The 24,324-nt window shown below is 50.7% G+C and overlaps 1 protein-coding gene across 1 annotated transcript in view; it reads left to right on the plus strand.

Moving 5' to 3' along the window:
• Positions 1-24,324, plus strand: part of GABBR2 (gamma-aminobutyric acid type B receptor subunit 2) — a 326,347-nt gene that overhangs the window by 164,826 nt on the left and 137,197 nt on the right. Inside the window, exons 4-5 of the mRNA XM_040962792.1 lie at positions 5,334-5,435; positions 18,811-18,876. Of these exons, the coding sequence (XP_040818726.1) occupies positions 5,334-5,435; positions 18,811-18,876 (168 nt within the window). The remainder of the gene's footprint in view (positions 1-5,333; positions 5,436-18,810; positions 18,877-24,324) is intronic.

Genomic DNA, 24,324 nt, shown 5'->3' on the forward strand with positions numbered 1-24,324 from the left:
GGACCCGTGCCTTCTGGATGCTTCCACAGCTGATGCCAGAGCCTCATTAGGGAAGGTGTCTGGACAACTCGGAGCCACACAAACCCGGCTCGGGGCACTCCCATAGTCTGCCGGTCGGGCTGTGCAGTGGATTCAACTATGACTTCGCTTGTCCTCCCTGCTGATTTGTGTGGTTTGAACATGTTAACTTGTGCTTGCATCGTCTTGTGTGTTTTTCTGTGTCCTCTCCCTCACCTCCTCTCATGTCCTTCTCCCTCTCTTCCTTTTTTCCAGTTCTCCCTGGGACACAGTTGGGATCTGGCCTGGGAATAGGGGCCAGAATGGAAGGATCTTTGGGTTAAAAGGAAGGCATATGCAGTAGAGGGGCAGAAGAGGAATCTCCCTGCAGAATGAGGCATTGACCGGGATCTGGTCACCATGGGGCCTGGTGACTGGTTAAGGCAACCTGTGGCTGCCCAGCCTGGAACACAGCACCAGGAGCTCACACAGCTTTAGCCATGCACTGGAATCCCATGGAGAACTTGACTCAAAGACTTCTGATTAGTTCCAGCCCTGCCTCCCTCCTGTTTCTCATATCACTGCAACACCCTCCCCTCCCCTCTGCTTTATGCTCTACACTCAGCCCAACTCTGGCCTTCTGGTAGTTTCTCTGCTTGTAGCTTCCCACTCCAGGAACCCCGCACATGCCGCTGCTCAGGCTGGCCTCCTTTTCCCTGTTCTTCCCCACTGCTGGCCTGGCTCTACCAGCTGCTGTGCTGTCGCCACTCCCAGAAGTGTGCCCCTGAATGAACTTGAGAGTCTCTGTGTCAGTGAGGACTTACACATGCTCCAGGATGTCGGCTGACTCAAATCTCTCACCTTGACTGGACAGACCCAGCATGACTTCACGCAGCACCTGGATAGGGGAGTTGGCAATATCATGAGTGAATACATGTATGCATATATAAGGCTGGTAGGAGCAAACACATGCCATTCTGAAAGGTGCAGGGCTCTGGGTGATTGTCCAGAAGGCACAGAAGCCCTGAAGCTGGGCACTGACTGGGCAGGAGCCAAGACCAAGAACCTGGGATCTATAAGGATCCCTTGCCAGGTGACAGGGGACTGCCCTCACCAGACCCCTGACCTTGCTTTGCCAGAGAATGGGTGGCTGGAGCACCTGTAGGGCCAGGGAGCTCACTGACTGCATTGTGGCTAACAGAGAGGGATGGGGTACAGGATTGTGGTAGGAGATGCAGAGACTACCTGGGCTGGACCACAGGACAGTAGAAATGTAGTCGTTTCCTGGGCTTGAGACTAAAGAGTTCTTGGGAGAGCTGGGTGAGGCTGCAATGTGTGTGATGTGTACTGAGCAGAGGCCCTGAGGGCAAGACCCTGCAGAGTGAGTGGGTGTAACTGACAGTTGGCCTCCCTGGCTCACCAGGAAACCCACATAGATCCATCTCACATGGGCTCTGTTGTGCCACGCAAGGCACTATTCTGAGGTATCTGTTCACCTGTACTTACTCCTGATCCTGTGTGTGCATCCATCCCCCAGCTCTCCATGGGGGATCAACTGTTGTCCCCAGTGCTCAGTGTGTGGATGGAGGCAGGCACACAGTCAACTGGAGGAATGAGGTCATTGTGATGGCTTCATTGGAGTGACAAGTCCCTGTCACCCTCCTCATCCACAGCCCCGGGAACCAGCTGCGTAGGAGGCAGAGTGCCAAGGCACTGGTGTCAGCACACAGATGCTTAATGGAACCTGGCAGGATCCTCACTCTACCCAGTCAGAGCAGGGCTGTCCCACAGCTCCCGGCTTGGGCCAGGACTGTGGTTTCTTCTTGTCTCTTGCCTTCTTGCAGAAAATTGGCAAGTCTGAGTCCAGTGTCACAGTTCTTGATTTGAATTTTTCTTTCTGAAGCTGCACAGGAACCCGAGAACTTCTACGCTTAGGACGCTGCAGCTAATGTGTCCAAGGCCTCCAGAAAGGGCCCTTGATCTTGGATGAGCTACACGCTGTCTTCTGGGAATGAGGCACGTTTTCTTGGCTCTGCCCTGGATGAAGCCAAATGACTTTGGCTCCTTGGGGATTTGTTCTCAGGGAAGGGGCCTGGATTCCCTGCTTTAGAAGCAGAGAGGGATGGGGGTGGCACTGTGGCCCAGTGAGCAAACCTAACACCTACATGCATTGCCAGCATCCTATAGGCTAGCCAGGAAGCTTTGGTCTTTGGGAGCCACCCCCCAAAACCCCATCTCTCCCCATTGTTTCCTTGTTCATGTTCTTCCTTACCCCTGCCCACCTGTGTCCACTGCCCTCCCAGTCTTGTTTTCCAGATGAAGATGCAGTTTCTTCTCTGTGCCCACCTGTGTCCCCTGATGTGCCTGTTATTGTCCATCTCTCCCCAGCCCTCCCTGCATGCCCAGGAGCTTCCAGCAGATCATACTCCTAGTGGCCATGCAGGCAGATGGGGCTGCATGAGCCACTAGGAGCCACCATGAGCTGCAGCCAGGGTACCAGAGGCGTGTGGGGATGAGTGTTGTGTGGAGTGCCCCCTATTCCCTTGGGAATGAATGGTTCCATGAATCTACTTGGACAACAGAGATGAATAGAGAAGCTGAACTCATGGCCATGTGCCTGGCACCAGTTCTGATACCCCTGTGATCCCTGCAATTCCATAAAAAAAGAACACTTGTCAATGTCCATAGCAAGCCCTTTACCTGGACATCATGCCATTCCCCTGTCTGTATGTGGGGGAGGAGCGGGGATGACTCCTTCCCCTTGTCAGCAAACTCAACTTTATTATTTCCTTTCCACACTATTGTTCTTTTAAAATGCATTTGTCACAATGATGTCCCGTGTGCCTTCCCTTAAAAGAAAAAAATCCATTAGAATACACACCCAATCCCGGAACAGACTCCTCAATGCTGGAATGATGGGTGACAGGCAAGTGGCTGATGGTGCTGACTGTCCTGGTCTGTGGGTCTTGAGTTAGCCACGTCAGATAGAATCCAGAAGAGACCTTCCAGGAGCAAGCATTGGGCCAGACTCACACCTCAGCTTTCTCATCCATGAATTTATGGAAAGGATGAACAATCTCTAGGGCATTTTTGGCTTACTTTGAGTTCTGGCTGCCTTTGAAATATCTTATACTTACACATACACACAAACACACACATATGCACATGCATATATACACACAAATTTGAGTCACTGACAGCCTTAATGCCACGCTTTGCATCCAGATGTGATTTCTGCCAACTTGTAGGCACCATAGAGAATTGTCACAACTAGGAAGGTGTTTCACATCCTCCAGGTTTTTCCTGAGCCTTGTTGAGTCAACAATGCAAGTGCCATATCCAGGTAGGAGAGGGCACATAGCATCCCTAAATGGGGGTGCCACACAGGCCAAGAGTAGAGCCTGACCTGTGTGCCCCTGGGCTGGTGCACTGAGTCACACTGCCGTCCAACAGGGGCAGGCATTATACCTGTTCTGTGTCTGATCATTGCAGTTGGTCCCTGCCCTGAGGCCCTACCTGTGTCTAGAAAGGATTTGCCCTGGCAGGAATGAACTCTAATGGCTAAGCAAGCACTTTGTCAATCTGCCAGTTCCCAATATTCCTCCTCAATAAAGGTAAAAACTAAGGATGGACAAATTTCTCCCTAACTATTCAACTTCCTTTTTTGTTTTTAAGATTTATTTATTTTAAAGGTAGACTTACAGGAGAGAAAGAGAAGGAGCAACACATGGAGAGAAAGATCTTTTATCCATTGGCACTCTCCATAAGGGACCACAATGGCCGGAGCTTGGCCAGTCCAAAGCCAGGAGCCAGGAGTTTCTTCTGAGTATCCAATATGGGTGCTGGGGACCCAAGGACTTGGGCTTTCCTCTGCTGCTTTCGCAAGCCATAATCTGGGAGCTGGATTAGAAAGTGGAGCATCCAAAACTTGAACCACGGCCCATATGGGATGCTGGCACCACAGGAGGCAGCTTTACTATCTATGTCACAGCACTGGCCCTGAACTGTTTAGTTTGTTTGTTTGTTGTTTTTTACAAAGCATTTCAGGCATTCAGAGGAGTACGCACTCAGGCCCTGCTGGCCAGAAATCATACATGTCCATGTCTGTGTCCTTTTAAAGAAATAAGAAATGGCGGCTCCTGTTGGAGCTTCCCAGTGACTGTAATGTGCCATTTAGGGCCAGATGATTCCAAACACTTGTATGTGCCTTTTATTGGCTGACTACAGAAACATGAAGTGCATGTTTGTATTGTGTTCAAACACATGAAGCATGAAAGTGATCATTGTGGCCATTTTTAAGTGCACAGCTCAGCTCATTAACACATTTACAGTGTTGCACAACTATCACCACCGTCCATTTCCACAACTTTCGGTCAGCTCAAACTGAAACTTTCCATCCTCTAGCCACTGGCTCCCTAGCTCCTAGAGACCATTGTTCAACTCTCCATCTGCTCTGGCTACCTCATGCAACTGGGATCCTGCTCCATTTGTCCTGTTGGGTCCAGCTTATTTCACAGAGTACAATGTATGGCATATATCAAGGAATTTCATTCTTTTTTTAAGGTTGGACAGCATTTTATTGTATGTCTGCAGTGTAATTCTTTTAAAGACATTTGCTTGAAAAACAGAGTGACAGAAAGAGGCAGAGACAAGGCGATCTTCCAGCTATTGGTTCACTCCCCTACATAGTTCCAACAGGTTGATTTAAGCCAAGTCAAATTTCGAAGCCGGCAACCAGCTCTACCACATAGGTGGCAGGGGCCAAGTAATTGAACCATCACCTACTGCCTTCCCAGGCACATTAGCAAGGAGCTGTACTGGAAGTGGAGCAGCAGCGCACTCAGATATGGAATGCTGTGTCACAAATGGCAGCTTAATTCAGTGCACCACAGTGCTATCCCTATGCCAGTGCTTATCTGTCTTCCTTTTGGCTAACATGAATACTAATGGTGCTATGGATGAGGATGTATATCTGCTCAAGTTTCTTTTCTTTTAGGTATGCAAGTATATTTCAGAAAGGTTATAGAAAACAGTATTATAGAAAAGTTTACTTGGACTGGGTTGGAGACAGATAAGCCTGCCTCCCACAAACCCCTGGACATTCTTCGTGAACATCTGCCCTATCTTGCCTTCCCCTGTCCATCCATCAAATGCAGGGTAAGACTGAAGGGACAATCTCAAAGGTCCCATGGTCCCACAGAGCCTCCTAGTTTGTAAACAGCAAATCCCCTTGTGATGTCAGTAGAGTGGGGAGCTGCTTCCCAGGATGGCCTCTCTGAGCCTGCCCTTCCAGTGCCTGCCAGCCCACCCATTCTCTGCCTTCTTTCTACTGACAGGTAAGGAACGACCTGACCGGGGTGCTGTATGGTGAGGACATTGAGATCTCCGACACCGAGAGCTTCTCCAATGACCCCTGCACCAGCGTCAAGAAACTCAAGGTGGGTGTTGCTGCCCACAGCTAGAAAGCTGACTGTCCCTATGCGTTCGGGGATCCCCAGAACCCTGGAGTTCATATCCACCTTAGCGCCTCTGGCTTAGGGGATCTCTGTGGAGTTGATTTCTTTGGAAATTTCCCCAGCTTGCTGTCCAACACCAGCCTAAGGTGCAAACTGCCAGACGTACAACTGTGCAGAGTTTTCCCGGTGGTTTTGTCTTTTTCCCCCGAGCCTGTGGAACAAGCACAGCATGCATTATTATCAGCTCCATTCTGAAATAACTTAGAAAGAGGTACTGTGGCCGAAAGCTCCCAGCAAAGAATACTGTTGATCCAGCAACCCCAGTTCCTGGGCCTCGTCCAGTGTCAGTCACCTAGGGGACAGAAACAGTGCACAAGAAGCTGTCCCATTGTGAATGAGTTCCTGGTTGTTGTTTGTCCATTAATTCTGCAAACTCACTCCAGCACCTTTTGTGTGCTAGCCCTTCTCCTGGGCTCCCAGATGCCACCAGGGCTGACCTTATCCCCGGGAATGCTCACAGAGTGGCGGGGGAGACTGAGAACTCCCGAGGGAAAATGAAATCAAAGGGCCTGGGAACAGAGGAGGAAACAACTCATTCTGCCTGGCTGGAGGGCTCCAATGGGCACCAAAGAAGAGACCACATTTGGGCAGGACTCCAAGCAGCAGGAGGTGGGCAGGGAGACAGAGCTGATCAGAGTGCAGGTGGGTACCCTCATCTCATGCTTGACACCCACAGAAAATGCTAGGAACCTAAAGACTTGGGATGGAGGTGTAGGGGGAGATGATGAGGTTGGAAAAAGAATTCAAAACCAGTTCCCAGGAATCTTGAGTACTGACCTAAGAAATGTCCTCTTATATCCTGGTGTCATCAAGCAGCTGTTTCAGTTCTCATCCTTTGCCTCATGCCCACATTTAAGGCTCTTGGCAAGAAGACCCCAGAGGCCCCCTGCTGATGTGTCCCTTCTGTCTTGGGGAAGTCCTGGGTTAACACTAGCCAGAGCAGGTGGCAGTTTGGAGCTGTTATATTCCAGGAGTTCACAGATGGGGACCTGAGCAAGGAGAGCAATGCTCCAGTTGCTGATCACCTCCTCCAGGATGGATTATGCACTCTGGACACAGCTGCTGAGGCCTAGCAGACTCTGGCAGTGTGGTAAACATGCCACGGGCACCTGCAACAGGGCTGGTCTGTAGGGAAGACTGGTGCATCTGGCATTCTTCTGCTGTGGGTGGGTTGTCTTCCTAGGGCAGGCACTTGAAACAGCTTCCTGCCTCCCTGGGGTTACCCTTCCCTCAAGTATTAGCCAAGGGCATCCTGTGCACAGCCCTTGTTCAGTCCTCCCCAAAGCCTCAGAAGGAGGGATCTCCTGTGCCCTTCCCCTTCTCATATCCACCTCCCCTCTTTCTTCTGATTTCCTTCATGTCACTGATTGATGGCTTGATTCAGTTCCTAGAGCCACTGTAGGAAAATGCCATGACCTTGGGGCTTAGGACAACAGAAGCTCATGTCCATGGGTTTGGAGGTTGGACTAGGCCTGGGGACTATGCTCTCTGGGAGGCTTCAGGATTCCTCCCTGCTGGTCTCTTTGCTTCTGGCATTACCAACTTTGGCTTGCCCTCTGGAGGCCTCTGGTTGACTTCACATGGCGTCAAGGAGGATTGAGAGCTCAGCCTGTTTTAGTGCGACTTCATCCTAATTTATAACCTCAGCAATAACCCTATTTTCAAGTAAGGCAAGATCCTGAGTCCTGGGGTTAAGACTTCCACCCATCTTTTTGAGGATATAGTTCTGCCTGTTACAACATTTCTCAGACTTCATTTTATCTAAGAGCAAAAATCACTTGTCTCCCCGGCTCCTTGCCCCCTCACCTCCATCCAGGAAGCAGAAGTTTGTGACCAGCTTGGTTGCTGTTTCATTTCCCAGCACCTGGCACCAAATATTTGCAAAATATATTGAGCAAGCATGAATGAAATACCCAGTCTGGATAGGCCAAGCCAACAGAGGATATGACAAGAAAACACTCAGGAACAAAGAAGAAACTGTGACTTCTGCAGAGGTCCTGCGAAAAGCAAGTCTCTGAGACTTGAGCTAAGAGGGAAAGAAGAGGGAGAAGAAGATACAGTGGATGGGCAGGAAAACTCGGTATCCAAGAACGGACCTAGAGTCCGCAGTCAGTGCCAAGAAAGAAACTCAGTGATGTGGAACACAAATTTGAACTGCTTGGCTAGATTTCCCAAAATATATCCAGAGAAAAAGTCTGAGAGGACAGATAACAGCTATGGAGACTGGAGAAAAGATCCTCTAGGGGGCTGCAAGAACTGATGGAGCAGAACCAAAAACAGAAACTAAAGAGGTACCCACCTTCCGCAGTAGCAACAAGCACACTCAAAACCCAGATCTTGGTCCCCGATACCATTCTTGTTAAAAGCAATCGAAGAGACCCATGGCTGATTCCATATGGCAGGACATACCAAAAATGATACTGGAGCATCTCCTGGAGCTTGGAAAGAAGGCACTGAGTGGGACAGCAACACACATTTGCTTCCAGCAGCCTTGGGCACCATACAACAACAAAGCATTGAATAGAACCCAAAGGGTAGAGGAAATACACTCAAAACCATATTTGTATAAATAATGCAATAAACAGTCAAGATGCACCTGCCATATGTTCCATGCAGAAATCCAAGTAACTCATGCAAGTTCTTCATGCCCCGAGGATACCTTTTTGAATTACAAGTAATATAAGAAAAGAAGGAAAAAAAGAGTAAGGCAGGTGGCCAGGGCTCATGTATCCACCATGATGAGTCCAGTCAACTACACCCTGGACACGATCCCTGTAGTCCTCATCCGTGAAGCTCAACTCCCACATCTCACCATGAGCTAAAAGCTTGGACACTTTCCATTTGCAGGTCCTTCTGCCCAAGACTTGACCAACACTCCTAGAAAGGATCTGGGTCATCAAAAATAGGGACTGTCTGAGTCACAGGTGTCCAAGGAGACATGACAGCGAAATCTGATGTGGTATCCCAGAAAGGATCTAGGAATAGACAAGAAAACATTAGAGAAAAAAAGAAAACAAAGAATGCTGGATGGATGTTAGCTTATCGTGTATTGATATTGGGTCATTATATAGCAAATGTACCATGCTCAAGTAAAACTGTTAACGAGAAAAAGAATTCTTTATCCTCTACATCTAAAGAAGTTAATGATAAAAAGAATTATCCTTCCATACATATAAAGCTATTATCAAATCAGAAGCTAAACTTTAAAAAGTAGGAAACAGGACCAGGCACAATAGCCTAGTGGCTAAAGTGTTCACCTTGCATGCTGGAATCCCATATGGTGCTAGTTCATGTCCCAGCTGCCTCACTTCCCATCCAGCTCCCTGCTTGTGACCTGGGAAATCAGTCAAGGACAGCCCAAAGCCTTGGAACCCTGTACCCCTGTAGGAGACTCAGGGAAAGCTCCTGGCTCCTGGCTCCTGGCTTCAGATAGGCTCAGCTCTGGCAGTTGCAGCCAGAGTCCGGGGGTGAATCAGTGAACTGCAGATCTTTTTGTCTCTCCTCTCTGCAAATCCATCTTTACAATAAAAATAAATGAATTTTTTAAAGATTTATTTTTGTTGGAAAGGCAGATATACAGAGGAAGATATACAGAGAGGAACATCTTCCGTCCGATGGTTCACTCCCCAAGTGGCCGCAATGGCTGGAGCTGAGCCAATCCGAAGCCAGGAGCCAGGAGCTTCTTCCAGGTCTCCCACGTGGGTGCAGGGTCCCAAGACTTTGGGCTGTCCTCAACTGCATTCCCAGGCCACAAGCAGGGAGCTGGATGGGAAGCGGGGTCACCGGGATTAGAATCAGCACCCATATGAGATTCCGGTGCATTCAAGGTGAGGCCCTTAACCTCTACACTATCACGCTGGGCCCAAAAAATAAATTTTTAAAAGTAGGAAACAAATTTAAGTGGACTCAAGATAGACCTACTAGATGGGAACATACAAAACTGTTGATACTCAGACAGTTTGAACTCCAGAATCCAGTTTCAAGGGGAAATGTTCAGACTGGCTGACCTTGCTGTGTTCTGATAGAACTGGCCAAAAGAGAGTCATATGAAGATGTGTTTTGTTAAGAGCTTTGATATGCCAATTTAAAGGCAAAAAATCATAGGGATTGCCAGGCCAGAATAAAACACAATTACCCAAAAAGTGCAAAATCCAGGCCATTCTCCAATGGAGACAATGGAGCCACTGGGAGGTACTTTCTGATATAGGAGGCTCACACAGTGCGCCAGCCAGGTGCCCTTGTTGAAGTTCATCCTGAAGGCCCATGTCTACCAGCAGAGAGCTATGACATACTTTGGAACCAAGGTCATAGAAGAAAAGTCTGAGTAGGGACCAGGGAAGCATGGAAAGAGAGCTAAGCTTTGTAATTATTACAAAACTGTGTGCAGGTGCAGATGCTACGTTTGGTTTTACATACTGTAAATATAGATACTGTAATAACAATAATGGGGACATGAAAATCTAAATTGTATTTACCAAGTGATTGGGAAAAAAGAAGTGGGGCTGTTAAATTTTTGGCCTTTTGTAGAAAAAAGACTCTGAAGAGATCATTTAGCCCATGAGCTTCACAATCAGAGAAGCGTCTGCTATAGAATGCTTTGATTAACTTCCTGGTGAACACAGTGCCGTGCAAACAGGGCCTAAAGCTGCTGAAACATGGAAGAGAAAATAACCAAGAGAATCTAGCCCACGAGTGAAAAACCAGAAAGCACAAAACAGATCATTGCAGACTGAATGTAACAATTTTGACCTAAAGTTCAAATAGATCAAATCCCTAGGAAAAGACAAAAACTCCCAGAGTGTTGGGAAAACTAACTCCAGCTGTGAACGCCGGTACAAAGTCGGACAAGCCTCCCAGCAAACCAGACCACAGCAGGAGCCCCAGGCTGCCTCTCAGACCAAAGAGAGTGTGAAGCCCAAGCCATGGCAGGATTAAGGGGTGTGGGCTTCTCTAGACACCGAGGCCCTCCCCCATGAGGACAGCAGGTTCACGGGCCCTGACTGCTCCTAATGACATCTCACTGAAATAAAGCACAAAGGGAGGATTGACAGAAACACAGTAGGATGGAGGCTCAGAGAAAGATCACCTTGGTCAAAAGAAGAACCTGACGGGGTATCTAAGTTTCTTCCAAGAAAGCTGGAAACAAAACCACACCACTGTGCAATGGAGACCAAAGCCCTTGTAAGCCCATTAAACTTCGGTTCTGAGCTAGGGCCTTGCAGCCAAGGCTGAATTATTGCCAAGCTGGGCTGGGGAGGCCCTCTGAACAGAGGCCAAGCATTACGGACTATGGGACGAGCCTCAGGTTCAGATGCCCCCCTTTCAAGTCTGCCTCTGCTGCAGTGGCTCATTAGTCACACTTTAATTTCTGGTACAGTCCACAGTGGGTGTGCCAGTTCCTCCATGGAGCATCCACAAACCCTGATTTCTGGCTTAGAGAGATGAGGGCCAATGGCTCCAATCCAGTATAAGAACCACAGGAATAGGCCCGGTGCGATAGCACAGTGGTAAAAGTCCTCACCTTGCACGCGCCAGGATCCCATATGGGTGTCAGTTCAATCCCGGCGGCTCCCGCTTCCCATCCAGCTCCTTGGTTGTGGCCTGGAAAAGCAGTTGAGGATGGCCCAAAGCCTTGGGACCCTGCACCCACTTGGGAGACCTAGAAGAAGCTCCTGGCTCCTGGCTTCGGATTGGCTCAGCTCCAGCCATGCGGTCACTTGGGGAATGAACCATCGGACGGAAGATGTTCCTCTCTGTCTCTCCTCCTCTCTGTATATCTGACTTTCCAATAAAAATAAATGAATCTTTTAAATAAAATAAATCTTCCTTAAAAAAATTAAAAAGAACCGTGAGGACCAAATGGTTCTGTTCAGAGACCAGGACTTGTGAGAAACTTCCATTATGAAAGAAGACACAAGCTCAGAATCCACACAGATGGGCTGCATGTTTGGATGTCCAACGACACACCTCCAGGGAAAGAGAACCTTCCAGATGGCCCAGAGCCCCTTCTGTCCACCTGCTCTCCATGAGTTGCTAGGCCCCTGCCTTCACAGCCATCACCTGTGCCTCCTTCTTTCCTTCTCTTTAGTTGCACTTTTTGATCTTCTTTCTCAGAATTCAGAAAGCATTGGGAGTTCTGTCCTGGGTGGTAACCTTTGTATTTATAATGGTAAAAGAAATATTTCAAAGTTACCAATCCACCGCTTCAAAGCCTGGGATTCCATGGTGCTAAGCCCGTTCGCAGGGTTGCACAGCCAGCCCACTACTCTCCCCAGACTTCTTTATCACCCCAGACAGAAATTCAGCACAGGGCCTTTGGAATCATCTAGGCCTTGGGTCCATTCCCTGTAGCTTCCTCAGTGTGGCTTAATGCACTGCTGCCCTGCCACCGCAGAGGTCAGAGGTCTCACTGGGCTAACATCTGCGAGCTCTGAGGCCAGTCCCTTGCTGTGCCCTTTGCAGCTTCCAGATGCCATCCACGGACCCTGGCTCATGGCCCCTCCTCTGTCCTCACAGCTGCAGAACAACATCACTGACCTGACCGGTACCACACCTGTCCTTGGGTGCTCTCCTGCCTCCCTCTTCCCCCAAATCAAGGACTCACGACCACTGAGGTCCCACCCAGCTAATCCAAGACAGCTCCCCTTAGTCCTGCCTCCTCTGCAACCTTAAATTCCCCTTCAACCAGAACTCCCCCTGGTCATGTAAATGAACCTACTGGCAGACCCTGAGGGTGAGGAAGTTGGTGGGGGTGGGGGGGCGGACATTATTCTGCCCATCAGAAATCTGCAAAGACAGGCCTGGAGCTGGACTGGCCTCCCTTTTGACCCCTATGTGCATTCCAGTTGGAAATGTCTCGCATCTCCCCAACCAGGTGGAGACTGGTACCACACACACACACATGCACACACAGGCAAAGTGCTCATCCTGCCTTCGCAACATCCAAGTGCAAATGCTCACTGTAGGGGCAAGGGGGGAGGAGGGGCACTCCGGAGTAAGGAATCAACACAGCACTTCCTCTCAGGAGGCCAGCATTGCTCAGGGCCCCAGAGAAGAGCATTATTTTTATCTGAAGATGCCTTGCTGGAGTGCTAAATATACAGACCCGAATTCTCAAAGACGATAAGCAACTTGAAAGAAATGCCAGAGTTGCTGGTGGGCAGCAATGGGCCATTCCCCCCAACTCCACCCCCACCCTGCCAGCAGCTTCCTTGCATAGGTGTGAGCACATGCCTTCTGCACTTTACTTTGGGAGACATTTCTGGTGGTGGGGGGGTGAACGTGGGGGCAGTCAAAGAGAGACTAATTTTAGCTCCAGGAAAGCTAGTATTTGTACTTGGTGTGAAGTCACTCTGTCAGAGCCCACCAATACCTGAAGACGGCTTGGTTCAGCAAACCTCTGGGGCTTACCACAGGGCCAACGGCAGACAGCAGTGAACTGGTAACCTGGCCCCACCACCCTGGCCAGGTGTATGCCTGGGCCAGACACCTCTCAGCTCAGCTCTCACCTCCTCCCTTCTTATCACATCCAGCAGTCCCACCTGACACTTCAGTAGCCTGTCCCAGGGTGGTGAGGCCAGGGCCCTGGAAGTCAAGTGGCAACTGCGAATGTGCCCTGAGGCATGTACACTGGTGAGAGGTTCCAGATATCCCAGAAGTCAGAGTCTAGGTCAACCTTGGTCTTCCTTGCAGGACTCTGTCCTCCTCTGTCAAGCCATCCCCCTTCTCCATCTTGCTAGCCTTCTGTTTTCCTGCGTTTAGATGCACACCAGCTATTTTTGTCACTAAGAATCACACATGCTGCGCAAGTCCTTTTCCTCCAAATCTGCCCAACTTTTCCTGGCCAGTGGCTGCTGTAGATTGGAGGCGGAGCCCCAGCAGCTCAACCAGGAGGGTCTTTGCCTCCTCAGCCCCTCCAGAGGTAATAGATGGAGGACAGTGGTCATGCCCCCAGCCTCAGGAGCCACCCCTTCCCTTCAGCCTTCTATGGAGGAGGATGCTGGTACCACCACTTCCTCCCTGGCATCTAAGGTTGAGTTCTCGACAAGCAGAGCCCAGGACTCTTCACCAAAGTGACTTCATGAGAGGTTCTCAGGGGCAGGGCAGGGATGGAGGAATGGCAGGGCAAGAGGAGATTCCATCTAGCCCCTTGTGGGTCTCTAAAACAAAGCCCCTGTCCCCCACCCAGCATAGGTGCTCCCACCTCTCAGCCAAGACTCTGGAGCCTTCTCCCCGAGTGTTGGTTCTTAGTGCTATCTGCAGGCGGAGGGTTGGCACTGTCCCCACCAGGCCCACAAAGCTGAAGATATCTCCCAGAGAAGCAAGGGAGCAGCCAACAGCCCACCCTCATGGTGGCAGGCATCGATGCACCGGCCCCAGGGAGGGGACCCATGACATCTACTGCACCTGGGTAATCCATTCAGCTCTTTGGGCCTCTGTTGGCACATCAGAGTGTCCCACGTAGGTGTCACCATCACCACACATACCTCCTAGCACAGCAGCTCCGCAGAGTCCAAGACTTCTGTTCTGTAGCTTTACTGGGTTAGGAATCCCTGCACACTGGGGAGTGACACAAAGATTGGTCCTCCTTCCGTGTGTGTGTGTGTGTGTGTGTGTGTGTGCGCGCGCGCGCGCGCACATGCCTGTGTATGTCCCTGTTTGAGGTTAGCTCCCTTGTAGGGTCTCAGTTCTAGACAATGGTTGAAAAGAGATCTACAAGAGGGAAAGGACATCTGCCCCCGGCTGGGGTGACTTTAGACTCCTCTCCAGAGCGGATTCGGTGGCTCTTCTGCCTCCCACATCCTGTTGTGACTGTGGAGAGTTTGGCTTTGAGGGGGAAGCATGCCTGCCTGCTCTCCCCTCGCAGGCTCTTTCCTAGTACTTTGGCCCCCTCCCTGTGGAAGAGACTCCCTCAAGAGTGTGAACATAAGTCTCCCTGTGCAGTCCATACCTCCAGTGTGCACCATCTGGAAGGAGGCTGGTGCTTGTCCAGCCTTATCCTGGCCCAGGTCATAGGCTGTCACTCTTGGCAGTCCCTCCTGCAGAGACAAGTCCAAGGAAGGGCACAGGATTTTCTGGAGCCCACCCTCTGCCACATTCCCATTCTCTAGTGGCAAAACTGGTCCACCACTCTGATCCTCAACAGGTTCCTAGCCCTGCTCCCCCTCCCCAACCCACGCATACACCCCACAGCATTCCTTGTCCATCCCAGGGGTGCTCACATCCCTGAAAGAGTCAGGATTGGGGCTGTGTCAGGTAGTGGAACACCACCAACCCACAGTTTCTTGTGATACTTTCTGCACTTTTGGAAAAGGACCTAGGCTACATTGAAAAGGACAAGAGCATGAACATAAAGGAAAAAAAAATTGATTCCCCAATCAAAGCCTCAAGTTTGGCAGTAAGGTGCTCCACCATAAAGAGGACCTGGGTATTTCTGTGCCTTTTGCTCCATTAGGATACCACCCCTTGCCCTGGGATGCACATATACCCCAGTTGGAAAAGCACCCCAAACCGTCAAGGTGCCCCCACAAGGGACCCAGCCCAGATGCAGGTCCTTTAGTCTCCCCATCCTAGGATTTTAGGCTCCAGATGTGCCAGGGCTGCTTCCTCCTCTGCCTCCCAAGCTTTGCAGCATCCTGCTCAGTAACCCTCCTGGGTATGCATAGAACCTCACATCAGGCATGCCTAGGCACCCTCTCTGGGGTGCTCCGATAGTAAGGGGGCACAAAGGAAGGAGCTCCGGCTCTGGGATGCTATGCTGCCTATGGAAGGTCTTCTGCCTCTCTGGAAAGGGACTAACTAGATGGGTGCTCCTTTGGCCCCATCCAAGCCTAGCAGTTTGGGAGCACAGAACCAAGTGGTCCTTGCCGTGCCGTTGTCATGACAACAGAAACACTAATGGTCTACAAGTAGCAGAGCTGGTTATTTATCTGTCAGCAGGTGGTCAGGCGGTCAGCCGTGGTCCCTCTGTCTGGTGGAGAAATGGACATGGCCATCCCAATCAGTGCTAGGCCCTAGGGCCTGCAGGAGATGGGTGTGGTTAGGATGTGAACTGGCAGAGGCATCAAAGCAGTGTGGGCCAGGTAATCCACTGGGATGAACACAGCGTTCATCTCTCCATCACGTATTCAGTGTACATCTAGATAGGAGTCATTCCCTGTTCTCAAGCTGGAGACCTCCCGCTAGCCCCGATCCACTGAGGAAGACAGACTAGTACAAAGACTTGTGCTAGGATGAAGGGATATGCAGAATGTCCTGGGTTCACAGTGGGAGGAAGTGACTACCAGGTCTAATGGGACCTAGAGGTGGCTTCTCAGGTTGGGGGATGGGGGATCTGAGCTGCAGTAAAGAGAGTGGGTGGAAGCTGTCTGGAACAGCACCTGCCTCTGGGCTGACTGAGAAGCCTGTGGGGAGAGGAGGAATGATGGGGAAAGATAAAAAAGTGAAGCTGGAGATGAATGAATGCATGCATGAATAGCAGACCCGTGTGAAGAAACCTCATGTAATTTTCCCCTGCCACAGAGGGGGTGAGAAATGTGATGAATAAGAGTGGGAATTACTTGGTGAGGAATCTGGAATGTTCTACAAAGAGCTCAGAGTTGGATCTAAGTACTGCAAGGAGCATGGAAAGATTCCACGAGATCCGATTTAATCCTTGGGGTGATTGCTTCTTCTCCTCTGCAGAGATTGGGGTGGATGGGCTGGACCTGGGTGGGTGGCGATCCCAGGACAATGGGGCTGAGAACAGGCAGAACCTGCGGGCGCTGGTGGTTGCTCAGACGAGGGAAGTAAAGGAGTGATTCCCAGTTGACTGTCCAGGTTCTCGGGTGGGTGGGAAGTTGTCAATGCCATCTGCAGAGCTGGCAACACCTTCAAGAAAGAGCTTGTCAGGAAGGAGTCTCTGAGTTCTGCAAGGGCCATGGCATGTTGGAGGTATTAGGGAAAATCCCACTGGAGCCATCCGATGGGTAGCTGTAGCAATGCTGGGAGTTCTCAGCACCCAGAGGGCCATGGTAGAAGGAATCATGTATGAAAGTGTCCAGGGAGAGGGTTGGAGGCAAAGAGCTAAGGGTATAGAACAACTGCCGTTAGAGAAGGAGCTGACACAGAGAGGCCTGGAGTGGGAAGGGGAGCCAGGAGGAAGCAGCAGCATGGAAGCCAATCGGGTTCCATGGTGATGGATCCCGCAGCCACCCTGTGAGACAAGCAGGACCAGTCCTATTTCCCAGACAAGGACACTGAGGCTTCTGACGTTTAGAATTTGGAGTCAGTCAGTTAGTTAGCGGTAGAGTCGGGATCTGAACACAGATCTTTTGGACTCCAAAATCCTATTGGCTCTGTCCACTCTACCATGTTTAGCAACACAGGTCTTGGCACAAAGTAAATGCTTCATCGATGTTGGCTGGCTGGCTACTGTAAGCAGCCAAACACACTAAAAGATGTCAGCGAACGAGCAGAAAGACTTGGAGCTGTGCTTGGGAGCAAGTCCGTTGACGGAAGCGGCTGGAAACTTTTTATAGCATTGCAGACGCGGTGATGACAAAGGCTCGCCCGCCTTCCCCTGCTCTGTTAACGTTCTTTAAAGTCCTTTCAAAGCAAGGATAGTTGGTTGTTTTTTGTGGGATTTTTCCCCCTCTTTCCATTCTTGCCTGCAAACGAAGGGTTATTTTAGCATCCAGGCCTTTTTTATTTTGCTAAAATACATGATGAGGAAAATGGCCTCCCAGTCAGCACTTTCCAATTTAGAAAGATGCTAAAAACCTGTCTTCAAGGCTTGTGTCTCTGCTTGAAGCATCAGAAGGCTGCAGGCCGGCAGAAGAGATGAACGGTAGGGAGAGAGGGCGCAGAGCCACCTGCAGTGATGGGTCTCACTGCGGCGGGCAGGAAGTGGCTGGGGTGGGGACAGGTGGGGCTGCCATGTTTACTCTCCTGCATCCTCAGCTCTTCATTAGGAGCTAGGCCCAGCCCCCAGAAAAGAATCAGGGGCCCATTAGCATGATCCAGGAGGGGAGCTTCAGGCAGGTGTTTAGGAAAGGTTTATTGAATGAATCATAGGGGCTTTCAAGCAGAAGACACCTCCTAACCCCGTTGAGATCAGGAATATTCCTTGGGAGATAAAGCTAGCCTGGGGGAAGGGCACACACCACTGTCAGCAGCTGGCATTTCTTGGGCATCAGCTGTGTGCCTGGGCCATGTGTGGAGCCCCTCACAAGGATTCACTGGCTTGGTGCCCCCAGCAGGACCATCAGGTGGGCACTGCTCTCAGGGAGGGGAAGCCTTCCCTCTCCCTTCTCCATTCACAGACAAACACTCTGGCCCAGTCTAGGAACCAAAGGACCACAAGGCAGACTGGCAAGAGAGGACTCAAACAACTTTTTCTTATCTTCCATGGCCACAGGGCTGGGTATCAGACCCTGGAATCCAGGGCAGTGGCCAAAGCAGGAGGCTTTTGTTTGTGCATTTGAGAGGATGAGTAGTCCAAGTGCAAAGAGATGACAGAACAGAAGGGTCTGCCATGCAGACAGTAATGTGGGGTGAGGGGCTGAGGGGGCCCATGGCAGATGGGAGTGACTCCAGCAAACTGACCATCTCTTGTCACAGCCCCGGCCACCAAGCTGTGGTGGTCAGGGCTGTTTCCTTGCCCTGGCAGAGAAGAATGTCCCTCTTTCAGGGATATTTGTAGCTCCTTGCACTATGTGTGGGATGAGACTGTCCAAAGGGCCTGTCAGCTTGAAATGACCAAGGAAACACTCCATGTATATGTAGGTGGCACTTCCTTAGCTCTTCAGCTGCCAATGTCCCCATTTTTCAGATAAGGAAGCAGAGACTGAGAAGGAAAGGGGAGTTGGCCTGGTGAGTGGAGCTGAGATTTAAACGAAGCTCAGAGGGACACCAAGCCCTCTTTACTGGGAAGTTTTGCTAGCCCTGGAAGTGTCTCTAGGAGTTGACTGTTCAAAAGAAAAATCTAGAATATAATAAAGGGGGATCATGGTTGCCTGAGGGTCTCGCCTCCACCACCAACTCCCCCAGCACACCTGGGCTAAGCCTTTATCCTCCTCTGGCCTTAGTTTCCCTGCCTGTAAGGTGAGGAAGATGACAAAGTGAGGCCTCAGGGTCAGGGTGACCTCAGACTGCCTGCTGGACAAGCCGAGGGATTCACAGACCCCAGCGAGCTGAGGTTCATCCTCCAGCCATGGGTGGACTGACCACCCTGCCTGTCCTGGGAGTGCCCCACAACCCACTGTCCGAAGCCCTGCCTGTGGGCTCCCTGCCCTCATCCATGTGCTTCTGTCCACAGGGGAATGACGTGCGTATCATCCTGGGCCAGTTCGACCAGAACATGGCGGCCAAAGTGTTCTGCTGCGTAAGTATACAGCATGGTGGGTGGCTATGGGCACCGGTGGACTTTATGGGCCATGGCAGAGCTCTATGGGCAGGGCCGCCCAAGGCTCGTGCTCACGTCCTGTCTCCTCTGGGAGCAGGGTTCAGAGCACTGCTATCTCAGAAGGAGCCAGGGCACCGATTCCCAAAACCCCTCATCCAAGCCCTGTGTGTTCATGCTGAGGCCACCCAGCCTAGCTATGCCCTGCACAGAACCAGAAGATATTTTCCCACAAATGATGTTAGTCTGTAAGTTACATATAAAGCCTCTAGTGCACAAGCTAACCCTTTCTAATTTGATGCCTTCCCTTCCCCTGATTACACAAGCCTTTGTCTATCCCACAAGCTTCCATTACACTAACACTCTTGACCATGTCATCTCTAGCAAAGGGCTACCCATCTCTGTTCTTGACCTTTTTATAGTAACTTGGATGACATTACATGTGCCAGGCTTGTAAGCATTCTAGAAGTTGTAAACTATGTTAGATGACACAGCAAGGGTGCGAAGAACCCTAATGGCTTGGAGCATTTGATTCGATCCAAGAAGATTAAATCTAATGGTTCCAATGCAGGAGTGTATTAGAATAAATCAAGCTGCCAAGTGAGTGATGTGCAGCTGAGGTGAGAACAGAGAGGACTTGGGGAGTGTCTGTGGACGCCAGTTGGGAGTCCCCACAGTGTATTGTGACCAAGGTCACTGCTGCAAGTACAGCTGGCCAAGAGCCAGGGTAACTTGGGACTGCCCTTCTGCACCAGGGTGCTTCCAGTGGGAGAGACTCCACGTGGAGCAACCTGCCCGCCCTTGGTGCCCTGACTTAAGACAGATGCAGGAATTAAAAGGGACCAGCAGCCAGGGCAGAGAATGACCAAAGCCAACATCACGTAGGGTCATTCATCCCCAGGCCTCTCCACTGGGTGAAAAGAACCAATCATCTTCTGACTTTCCCAGGAGGTGGGAGGAGCTATGAGGCTGATATTTCAGATGACCCTGGAAGGGGCTTGGCACTGGAGAGTCAGTCAGCTGAACATTGACTTCCTGCTCCCCTAAGTACTGAAGTCAGACATGCTGCTTACATTCTCCGTGTCTCAATTTTCTCTTCTGTAAAGTGGGTACCTATCTCATGGGATGTTGGTAAAGACTGCATGAGCAAATGCCCATTGCACAGCACCTGGTATACAGAAAGAGCCCATTTCATTATTTTGTTTGTTTGTTTTAAACATTTATTTTATTTTCATTACAAAGTCAGATATACAGAGAGGAGGAGAGACAGAGAGGAAGATCCTCCATCCGATGATTCACTCCCCAAGTGAGCACAACAGCCGGTGCTGTGCCAATCTGAAGCCAGGAGCCAGGAACCTCTTCTGGGTCTCCCACATAGATGCAGGGTCCCAAAGCCCTGGGCCGTCCTCGACTGTCTTTCCCAGGCCACAAACAGGAGGTGGGTGGGAGGTAGAGCTGCTGGGACCAGAACCAGCACCCATATGGGATCCCAGCACGTTCAAGGCGAGGACTTCAGCCGCTAGGCCACAGTGCCGGGCCCCATTTCATTATTTTTTTAAGAGTGATGGAGAGAGAGGGAGAAACAGAAACAAACAAACAAAAAAGATTTTCTATCTTCTGATTCACTCCCCTAATGGCTGCAATGGCTGGAACTGGGACAGGAAGAAGCTAAGAGCCAGGAACTTCATCTGGGTCCCCCATGTGGCTGGTGGGAACCCAAGCACTTAGGTCATCTTCTGATGCACACTATTAGGGAGCTGAATTGTAAGTACATCTGGGACTTGAGCCAGTGCTCTTATTGATAGGGGATGCCAGCATCACAGACAGCAGCTTACCCAACTGCACCACCATGTCAGCCACAAGTCAGCCCACTTGCAACAGGAAGACAGCATTCCAAGTTAGAGATCTGATTTCTTCTAGAGCAGGGATAGATGTTGACCCAATGAAGCAAACCAATTCCCCCAGGAGCAGTAGGTGACAAAATGTGATCCTTGGGGATGCCACATCTGGCACAGACCATCTGCCTTTGGCAAAATTGCGCACAGACCTGATGGGCTTTCTCTCCTTGCTACACCCTGGGATGAGTCAGGACAGTGGGTGGGGACCTTGGGCAGGGCTGTCCTCCTTGTGCACCCCCAACCCCAGCTGCCAGTCATCCACTCAGTGTGGGACTGCATCCCTCTCCATCGCCCTTTTCTCTCCACCTTGCTGAACTCCTGTGCTTCTGATGGCATTTCTGTTTGTCTTCCCAAGCAGCTGCTTTCCCCAGAGGGTGGAGGTGGAGAGGTCCCCGTGGGCTTTGGTGGGACCCTCAGATACAGTCTGTCCTGGTGGACTTTATAGCTCATGTCTTCCTGCTAGGCTGAGACAGGCAAGGGATGGGGAGGGGCTCCTTGGGGCACAGCACAGACCAGATGAAAACAAGCTTGTACTGCAGTGCACGCCCCATGGTGGACTGCCATAACCTTGACCTTAGAATTGCACCCCATGGGAGAGCAGAGTCCAGCAAGTGCAAAGCCTATTGATAGCCCTGTTTAGGCTATAGCCCACTGGGAGCAGTCATCTTCTCGTCCTCATATTCTCCAGCTCTCTGATCTGGCTTCTAGATTTCACTCTGGCAGCTATGTGACCTCAGGCAGTTCCTTTTCCATCTCTGGTCCCAGCTGATGGATGCAGAGGGCATTGCCTTATCTGCCTTGTGGGGCTTGAGGAGACCAATGTTGAGTGTCCCCCACCCCTACACTCTGGCTGGTGGCTGCTTCACTGATGTGTGGGTTTATTACCGGTATTGTTAATGAAGATTCCGACAGAAGGGATATGCTCTACTTGCATGGGCAGGAGAGGAACAAAAAGAAACTTAATCAAGAGAGAAAATTGGATTTTTTAGAAAAAAATTTACATCATATAGGCTGCAGCTAATAAGAACCAAATTGGCTTGACCGGCTACAAAGCGAGCTCAGTTCACTCCCTTGTCACCCAGGAAGGCCTGCTTGGTGGTCACGGGTCTGAGACCATATTTTCCACCAGAGGCGAGAGGCATCAGAAACCACAAGAAGCTAGTGAACTGCAGAGTGCGTTCACTCTGCCATTCAGCTGCTCATCAAGAACCCTCTGTGCCAAGTCCTGCACTGGAGACCCTCGGGAAAAGCAGACAGGGTCCCGCCCTCCAAGAACTCCATCCAGCAAAGGAGACAAATAAGCTCCAGCCCATCCCTAGATCACCCATGCCCTATCATGCGGCTCTTTTGAACATGTGAATACTACCTGGTGGCCCAGAGACACTTGGGTATTCAGCAACAGGTGCAGCACCTGAGCCCCTCCCACTCTCTAGGCAAGAGAACCTTTAAACACTCACAGCCCATTGACTTTGGCTTGACTCGTATGCATAGCAACGCAGCTGCCACTCATTCTAAGCTCATAGCAGCTGAGAAATAGCAATGCCAGAGCATGGTGAGGGACTTGAAAACAGTGGAAAGTGAAATCTCTACCAGGGAGCTAGCAAAGACTCAAAAAGCCATGAAAAAGCAGCTCTGAGCCTCCAAGTCCAGCAGCTGGGGCCATCTGGCATCTGGAGCAATATCCTCCAGGCCCAAGAGTGTTATCATGCATGACCTGGGCGGTGCCTGAAGAAGGCACCACACGTGAGTAGAAGACGGGAGCATGAGGGGACTGTGAGGGTGCTCTGCCAGGCATGAGGCACACACTGGCTCAGTCAAGTCTCAAACTGGCACATAGAAGCAGGCTCCACTCCTGCCTCTGGAGGAGATGGGCCTGGCCCCAGGAGCTGTGTGTCAGAGCCACCCAGCTGGCATGCGGCAGAGATGCTAGGCTGCCTGGCTGTGTTCTTTGCTGTTCCCAGAAGGTCAGGAACTTTGCCAGAAAAAGACTGAGCTTTGTCAAAATTGGTGAATGTGCCAAACAAAATGTCGCTGTTGTTCAAGCACACTATGCTTCAACTTTTTGGACCCTTCGTTTCCAAGGCGGGACTCGGCCCAGGTGCTGCTGGCTGGCCAGGAACTGTCCCCTGCTGGTCTGACTTTGTGCTCTGAGCTGCCTGCTCATGTATGCTTCATGATGAACCACAAGCTTCCAGAGAACTGTTGCTTTGCTTTGCAAAGAGGGGAAGTTTACACAAGGGGTGGAGGGAGGTATTGAGTCTGGTTCCTCGGATGTACCATGTATGGGCAAATTTCTCAGTCCCTGTACCCAGCTTTTTTCATCCAGAGAATGGATATAGCAGCACATGCCTCCCAGGGTGGCCATAAGAGTACACTGAATCTAGAAATGGTCAGGCCACTCAGGGTTAATGAGGGTCCCCAAAGGACGACACTTGTAAAGTCACACTGATGAGCTGAATTGGAGTTGCCAGGATGATCCGAAGTGTAGTCCCCAGCCAGCACCGGCCGTTGTCTTCTCTTTGCAAAGACACCTCTAAGGACTTAATCCCATTCAATAAAGGAAAGTTCAGGAGACTTTGTGTTTTGGTCCAACAGAGATTTTGTGAGATCGTTGAAATATGAAGCTCTTCCCTGCTTTTCCCTGACAGTTTTTGATTGAGGCAACATCATACAGCTAGGGAGGTGATTGACCTGAGGCTGCATTGCAAGAAATATAACATCCAGAATGAGTGAGGTGAAGGTCCCATAGCATCAGGGGAGTCCAGAGGAAGGGGTTGTGCTCCCTGCCTCCAGATACTGGAAGGGTTCTTTGATTCCACATCATCTATTTAGGCCCCAGAACCAATGGGTGGAGGCCATGGAGCTGCAGCTGGCTTACATCAAGGGACAAACCCTCCAGCTTGCGGCTTTGTGCCTTCCACTCCACCTGTAACTGTGAGAGGCTCCTCACTGCAGGCCAGGCCTTCTCAGGTGTCGAGGAACTGTAGAGCAATCACCTGTTGTCACCTCTGTGTCCCTAGACCTGACAGTAACACTGCACTCTCCTCCAGAACTTACCAGCAACCCTGGCCCCCATTTCTGTGCTCAGAATCTGATTTGAGCTCCAGCACCCACATTGAGGGCAGCCAAAAGCTTCCAGAATCCAGAGCAGTCTCTCCAGCTGCTGTCTGCCCCACATCCTCCTGGCCTTTCCTGCTGAGTCCATTCTAGGCCAAGGAACACCACGTGCTGGGACATGAGTTTCTTCACAGCAGGTACTTCTGATGTGGGTGACTCCCTAGCTGAAGGGCTGGCTCTGGTTCAGGTTTCAAAATGTGACCAATGTGGCCCAGAGGACCTGCCACCCTTCTCCAGTCTCTAAAGTCACTTCTGACCCTTCTGGCCCCTACTAAGGATATATGTGCTCCTGGGAATTCTGTTGTGTGCTCAGTGCTGGTGGGCCAGAGTGTGCCCTAAAGACAGGATAGTCCTGTGTGCACTTCAGCTGACAGAAAGCACCGTTTGCCCAGTGTAAGATAACTGCAGTTAGAGG

Source organism: Ochotona curzoniae, unplaced genomic scaffold, assembly GCF_017591425.1.
Source record: "Ochotona curzoniae isolate NIBS_2020 unplaced genomic scaffold, NIBS_Ocur_1.0 scaffold_3208, whole genome shotgun sequence".
Lineage (NCBI taxonomy): Eukaryota > Metazoa > Chordata > Mammalia > Lagomorpha > Ochotonidae > Ochotona > Ochotona curzoniae.